At 56.5% G+C, this 7666-nt stretch overlaps 1 protein-coding gene across 1 annotated transcript; it reads right to left on the bottom strand.

Annotated features, from left to right (window-relative positions):
* Nucleotides 1–3856: 3856 nt before the first annotated feature.
* Nucleotides 3857–4381, bottom strand: LOC118354332 (60S ribosomal protein L17-like). Its single transcript, XM_035714717.1, has one exon. The coding sequence runs from the start codon at nucleotides 4379–4381 to the stop codon at nucleotides 3857–3859; it is 525 nt and encodes a 174-aa protein (XP_035570610.1).
* Nucleotides 4382–7666: the final 3285 nt, after the last annotated feature.

The following is a 7666-nucleotide window of genomic DNA, read 5'->3' as shown; positions in this document are numbered from 1 at the left end:
TTGGCAGCGGCCCGAGGTCACCGGCCAAGTCATCTAAGGATTGCTCTTTAGATGGGTTGGGGCGCCGGGTGGCTCAGTCGGTTAGGCAGCTGACTTTTTTTTTTAATTTAAATTCAGGGGATCCCTGGGTGGCGCAGCGGTTTGGCGCCTGCCTTTGGCCCAGGGCACGGTCCTGGATATCCGGGATCGAATCCCACGTCAGGCTCCCGGTGCATGGAGCCTGCTTCTCCCTCTGCTTGTGTCTCTGCCTCTCTCTCTCTCACTGTGTGCTTATCATAAAATAAGTAAAAAGTTAAAAAAAAATTTAAATTCAGTTAATGCCCATATAGTGTATTATCAGGTTCAGAGGTAGAGGTCAGGGATTCATCAGTTGCACAGAACACCCTGGGCTCATGACATCACGCGGCCTCCTTCATGCCCGTCACCTGGTTACCTCGTAACCCACCCCGTCCCCTCCAGCGACTCTCAGTGTGTTCCCTAGAGTTAAGAGTCTCTCTTATGGTTTTCCCTCCGCTCTGATTTCATCTTATTTTATTTTTCCCTCCCTTCCCCTATATTCATCGGATTTGTTTCTTAAAACCCACATACGAGTGAGGTCATACAGTTGTCTTTCCTTGATTGACTTATTTCTAGGCATCCGTCTCAGTGATCTCAGCTCAGGTCTTGATCTCAGGGTGGTGAATCTGAGCCCTGTGTCGGGCTCCACCCAGGGCGTGGAGCCTATTTAAGAGGAAAAAAAAAAAAAAACCCAGTGTTCATGTTTGATGTATTCATTTTTGTCATTTCATTAACATGTGCCACAGTCCACGTTCCCGGATTGGAAACCTATGGCTTGTCTTTGAGACTCTCCATTCGCCAATCCACCGAACCCAGTCTGGATTGTGCTTTTGAAGTTCTTCGTGGTTAGTGCCCCGCCCTCCATCCGCAGTGCCACCATCCGGCTGCTGCAGGCCACACCTGCTGGCGGCCTCCTCGTGGGCCTCCTGCCCAGGTCTTCTCCAGACCATATTTCCTGTCCTACAATCCTGGGGTCATAGTGGACCTCTGTACTCAGACTCAAGTCTGATGACTCTCAGGTCCGGGAGGCACCACGGTGATTCCTGTAACCAATATGCTGGTCCTGCTCTTTTCAAAAAGCCTCCAACAGTTCCTTCTCTCAGGGAACAAGGCAAAGCCCTACATGACCAGCCCCAGAGTGATTCTGCACCCCGCCGCACCCCGACACTTTCAGACACACTTAACTCCTCTTCCTTCCCTCTATTCATTCTTTGCCAGCCCTACCCGCCTCCTGGTTGAATTTGGAACCTTCCAGGAACATCCCCACCCCCTCCCAGGCATGAGTCCTGTGCCTTCTGCCTGAAACCCTCTCCCTTAGACAGTTGGTGAGGTTCCCTCCTCCCCCCTACCTGCTGGCTCAACTCCACACCCTATCTGAAACCACAGGTACTGCCCTGGCCCCTGAGCTCCCTTACTCTTGCCCTCCAAGGCACCCATCACCTTTGCACAGGATATTTTGAATCCAAGTGTGACTCCCCTCTCCAGTGAGGACAGGGGTCTTCTGTCTGCTGGGACATAGTAGGAGCTCGAGAAGCATCTAGAAAGGATGAATGAATGAATGAATGAATGAATGACTCTTTTCCCAATCTCCCAATGAAAACCTGGGGCCCATCATTTCCTTCTTACCTCTGTGACCACTCGATGCTCAGCGGATCCTAAAGCAGACTCAAGTGGAGACAGAGTGTCCACCTGACCTTGGGTGGGGACGACGGCCAATGCTGCCTCCCCGAGCCTGGCTTTTCCGCCCGGTGCCCTCAGCCTCGCTCGGTTCTGGCCGCGCCAACGGGCTGAGCAGAGGAGAGAGGGAGGCTACAGCAGAGTAGGGACGGGGTCCCCAAGAGGGGGTGCCCACGGAGGGGCTTGGAATTGGTAGGGATGGGGGCAGGAGGACCACGGCAAGGGCACTAGAGTGATGTTTAATTTAAAGAAAGATGCTGAAAAATACAAAAAATAAAAAATAAAAAAAAAATAAAGAAAGATGCTGGGTCCCCTGGGTGGCTGAGCAGTTGAGCATCTGCCTTCAGCTCAGGTCCTGGGATCGAGGTCCCGCATTGGGTTCCCCGGGGGAGCCTGCTTCTCCCTCTGCCTGTGTCTCTGTATCTCTCATGAATAAATACATAAAATTAAAAAAAATAAACAAAGACAGATGCTTTGGAATCTCTCCCACCTGAGCCTCGCAAGGGCACAATAGGAAGGGCAGAAATGAAACTTCTCATTTGGGGGCTTGGCCCGCCCAGCTGGGCTTTCCACTGCCTTCCCACCTGGGCACGTGGACTTCCCATCGCCCTTCCCCAGCGTGCAGATTACTACGTTTTGCTGCCGAAATATTAACATGCGTAATTGTGCTGGGCTGTGTTGTGAGGTCTCGTTGCGGCAGTGCTGTCCTGGATTCCCGGGGGCCTCACGGACCGGGCCATCCCTGTGCGCGGACTCTCTCAAATCGGTGCCTTCTGGACTTTGACCCTCGGCTGGTCCAGGTTTGCGGATAGAGGGTGTGGATCCGGGGGTACCCCCTGTGGCAGGGAGACGGGAGCCCTCATGGCCCTGGAGCCGCGCGGCCTGGCTTCAGCAAGCAGGTACTGGCTGCGTGGTCTTGGCAAACCCTGTAACCTCCTGGACCCTCTGTTTCTTCTTCGTCTGTAAAACCTCCAGAAGGTGTGGGTTGTGAGGTCGGAAACAAAGGACCTCTTTGGTTTTTCTTGTCAGGACCAAGGCCTGGCTGATCCCAGCTTCCCTTACATGCCTGTCTAGTGTGGATTTTGGGAAACAGCTCGGAGGGGCATCGCCTTCTGCCCCACAGGGAAATTCTCAAAACCCCGAGGGTTGGTCTTTGCTTTTGGCAACTGTAGGCAACGACCACCACCACCCCCGACCCGCCGAGGGTGTATAGGTCAGCGCAGGGCCCTGGACGGGAGCTGGGCCCTTCCGAGTGTGACAATAACTGGAACAGCCTTGCTTCTGCACCGGTGTCCTCAGGCTTCCTTGTCCCAGCGACGTCGAGGTACGCGGTGAGGAGGACGATGTTTTCCTGACCCCTTCTGCAGCGGGGGAAGCCTCTCCAGTGATGACATGGGAAGAAGCCAGGCCTCCCGGAGGCAGGCCACATATCACATGGGGCTTCAGACAAACTGAAGCCAACACTGGATTTTACCAGGGTGCATCTTCCAGGACTCGGAGGGCCCACCCGAGGGCCCCACAATGAGATTCATGAAATATTAGAGACCTTGAAATTTCCTGCAAGAGTCCCGCGAGCAGAAGAGCAAGTCATATGAGCACCCGAGCACCTCCCCAGGTTTATAAAATTTTATCATTTTGCCCGATTTTCTTCAATTTTTTTTTTAAAGAAACCAAGTGATACAGACCCAATCGGAGTCCCCTGTGTACCCCTTTCCTGATTTCCCCCTTTCCCCTTCTCTGTGAGTTTGGTTATTATTCCCAGGCATGTTTTTCTATTATTAATACAAATATTGCCTCCATAAATAATTATGCTATTGCATACGTTGTTGAAGTTTAGTATCATATAGCACAGTGTTTGATTCTATGATAATAAGTTATATGTGCGTGTAAATATATATGTATACACATTGGAGACAGAGCAGCACAGAGGGCCCGGCACAACTTACCTTCTTTCGTTGTTCAATATTATGCTCCGTTGGTTTGCCCGACGTTGCTATACAGAGCTAGACTTCAGTCACCTGGACTCTATAGAACATTCTCTGGTGTTAGCACATGGCAAGCAATTGATGCTTTCCTCTCTCTCTCTCTCTTTTTTTTTTTTTTTTGGATTTTATTTTTATTTTTACTCCCGGGCCATAAGTTTTTGTTTCTTCAGTTTCTTCTGTGCAACCTCCTCTTCTGGTTCAGGAACAATCTGCTCTTTTTCAGTAAGAATCATCTCGATGTGGCAGGGAGGGCTCATGTATGGGTTAATCCGGCCGTGAGCCCTGTAAGTTCTATGTCGCATCTCGGGGGCTTGGTTCACCTGGATGTGCTCAATGACCAGAGAATCTACACCTAAAAGTTCAGCATTACTCTTTGCGTCTTTAAGCACGTGCAGTAAAAACTCAGCCCTCTTCTTGGGCCACCGACCCCGTGTCCAGCCCCGCTGCTGGGCCTGCGCACACCCACCAACTCCACCATTGTAGCGACGCAATCGCACACGCTGCTTCTGCAAAGTGCCACCTTTCAGAAGCTTGGTGGCCTTTTGGATATGCACACCCTCGATGGCCTGGGCACTTTCACACGTGTCCTCAAAGCAAACACGAAGATTTGAACCTTTGCACGATTTTGTAGGGTTTTCTGAGTCTAGTGAGTAGCGAACCATTTTCGGAGGTCACCTCAGGCCGCTCCAGGGAACAGCGATGCCTTCCTCTGTTGACGGGCATTTAGACTGTTGCGAGTTTCTGCCATTAGAAACAATACTTTTTTAAAAATGATTTTATTTATTTATTTGAGACAGAGAGAGAGAGAGAGAGAGCGTGCACAAGCAGGGGGAGGGAAAGGCAGAGGGAGCAGCAGGCCCCCCGCTGAGCAGGGAGCCCGACGCAGTCTCGATCCCAGGGCCCTGGGATCGTGAGCAGAGCTGAAGGCAGCTGCTCAACCGACTGGGCCCCCCCAGTGCCCCCAGACAATAGGTAAGGGTCGGTCTTCACGGTGTCCTCCCACCATTGCCAGAGCTTCCCAGTAGCTCCCTCGGCTCCGACACCTCGGGGTGGCACTCGGCTCAGCGCCCCACCAACGTGCAGCCCAGGCTCAGGCCCAGGCTGTGGCCACCCTGTCGGCCGAGCAACAGTGGCCCTGGCTCCCACCCTTGCCACGGTCCCGGGGTCCTGTAGGGTACGGGGGACCCTCCCCGCCGCTGCCGGGCCCCTGGCCTTGAGCCCTCCAGTCCCCAGGGCCCAGCAGCAGCCGGAGGAGGTCGGGGAGCACGAGGGGACAGCGGGGCCTTGTTCCCTCTGCAGCCCTCCTGCCTTGCACACCCAGTTCCCGCAGGCCCAGCTCCCAGCTCAGCGGCAAGACCGTCCTGGGGCCTCGGGGTGACGCCCTCCCGGCTCCCTCCTGTCTGTGGGGCTCCCCAATGCACCCCCTCATGCACCCAGCGCTCATCACCCCCTAGTGAACTGGGCCGCGCCACCCCTCTCCTTCCCTGAACCCTGCACTCCTTGAGGTCTTTGGAAACAACTAGAATCTGGGAATCCTACTATCCTGCAGAGAGCTGTGCCCACAAGAGGGGGACAACGGGGCCCAGCAGGGTGACATGGGCCCCCGGCTACAGGGGTCCCAGCCCCAGCCCCAGCCCTGCTGAGGGGCTCCCTGCACACGGCCCAGACCATTGGCTCCCAACGGCTGCCCCACCTCCCCTTCTTCCTCTCCACTCCTCCACCCCTTCTAAGCCTCCTGGAGCCACACAGGCCCAGGGTTGGGCCCAGGGGTTAAAGGTGACCAGGCCGCCCCAGGGGCGCCAGCACTTGAGAACCTCAGTCCCCTGAGGCCCGGGCAGGGGGGCTGCAGGTCACCAGGGGGCCAGGTGCCTACCCGAGGCTCTGCCAAGGGGTCTCCGTGTGAGGGGAGGCCCGGCCTTACCTGGGGAGGTCCGGGCTGCGGGGAGGGGGGGAGAGGCCTGTCTTAGAGCGGCGCGCCCCCTCCACCTGCAGAGTCGGGGCTGACCCTGGGCTGGGTGGCCCCGGGCCCTTGGCTCTCCTGGCCAGCCTCTGCCCCAGCGCAAGAGAGGAGGGGACGGTGGGGAGGTGGGGAGGGCGGGGCAGTGTCTCCCCCAGAGAGCCCGGGGGAGGAGGGGAGGGCAGGGAAGCAGCTGGGGCTGCAGGCCCGGGAGTGTGGGTGGCCCGGCCAGTGTCCCCAGGCCTCTGGTGCCCGGTCCCCTGGGATGCCTGCACCTGCTCTCTTATCCCCGGGGCTAGGGCCACCCGGGGCCTTGGCATTGGGTGCCCTTCCCACTCGGTGCCTGCGGAGTGGCCTCCTTTGGGCAGATGGGGACCCGCAGGCTCAGAGAGGCCAGAGAGGGAGGGCCCCCGCGTGCCCCCAGCCGCTGTCCCCCGCGGCCCTGCACGCCCCCCCTGCTGGGTCCCCTCTCTGAGCCACTTCTCTGCCCCAGGCCCTTTGTGAGCCCCCTGAAGTCCCTCCCACTTCAGCCACCTGCCTCAGCCTCGGGAGGGTCTGTTCCTGACCTGCTCTCTCCTGTACAGCGCTGTCCGGGGACAATGGGAACCCCCCCGCAGCCGGCTGCAGTGTTCGCAGGGCGCCAGGATGTTCTGGGGTGGGGGCCGGGCCGAGTCTGAACCTGCCCCGAGCCTCCTCCTGGTTGTTGGTGCCAAGAGACCCACGAAGTGCCGGTTGAACATTCAGATTCCTGGCCCCGGATATTGATATTGAGTCCGTTGGGCTGGGGCACTTCACTCCGTTGTCTGCATTGATTCTTTTTTTTTTTTTAATTTTTTTTGAGCAGGTGCGCACATGCATGCACACGTGACCAGGCACGGGGTGGGGGGGGGGTGGCGGGGAGCAGAGGGAGGGGGAGAGAGAGAGGCAGAGAGGCCGACTCCCCACTGAGCACAGGGGTGGGGGGCTCGATCTCACCACCCGGAGATCCTGATCCGAGCCCAAATCAAGAGCAGGTTGCTTATCCCACTGAGCCCCCCGGGCGCCCCTGCAATGATTCTGATGGGGGGGGCACAGTTTGAGGAACAGTACTGTGCGATTCTGATGTGGATTTGGGCACCTTGCTGGGCCTCTGGGGGATTATTCTGGGGTACCCCTCAAGTCAGAGCCCTGATGGTTGCTGCGTTGCTCAGAGCGGTGGTGGGACCCGGGGGCAGGGACAGAGGCGACAGAGGGAGCTTGTGGATGTCCTGCGGCCTTGGCCGGAGTGGCCGGAAGGGCAGGCTGCTGCTGGCGGAGGCCTCTTGGGGGCCTAGGGCCACCGTAACAAAACACCGTGAACGAAGTGGCTCGAAACAACAGACATGTGTTGTCTCAGTTCTGGGGGCCACGAGTCCAAAATCTCGGTGTCAACAGGGCCAAGCTCCTCCCCAAGGTGCTGGGGAAGAACCTTCCCTTGCTGCCTGCAGCTTCTTGGTGTTCCTGTGCTTTCTTGAGGCATGACTCCAATCTCTGTCCCTGTCACCGCCCGGCTTCCCGCTCCCCATGTCACTCCACTTATAAAGACCCTGTCGTGGGATCCCTGGGTGGCGCAGCGGTTTGGCGCCTGCCTTTGGCCCAGGGCGCGATCCTGGAGACCCGGGATCGAATCCCACATCGGGCTTCCGATGCATGGAGCCTGCTTCTCTCTCTGTGTCTCTGCCCCTCTCTCTCTCTCTCTGTGACTATCATGAATAAATAAATAAAATCTTAAAAAAAAAAAAAAAAAAAAAAAGACCCTGTCGCGTTGGATTTAATGCCCACCCTATTCTTCTGGGGTGACTTCATCTTCACCGTCAACTAATCACCTCTATTAGCGAGGACTCTATTTCCAGGTATGGTCACACTCCCAGGTCCTGACTAGAGGTAGGACTTCAGTAAATCTTTTTTTTTTTTTTTTTTTTTTTTCGGTGGGGGGCAGGAGGGGTGGCACACAGTTCAACTCTCAGCCCAG

Source organism: Canis lupus, chromosome 3 (assembly GCF_003254725.2).
Source record: "Canis lupus dingo isolate Sandy chromosome 3, ASM325472v2, whole genome shotgun sequence".
Lineage (NCBI taxonomy): Eukaryota > Metazoa > Chordata > Mammalia > Carnivora > Canidae > Canis > Canis lupus.
This window is presented reverse-complemented; position numbering and strand designations above follow the sequence as displayed.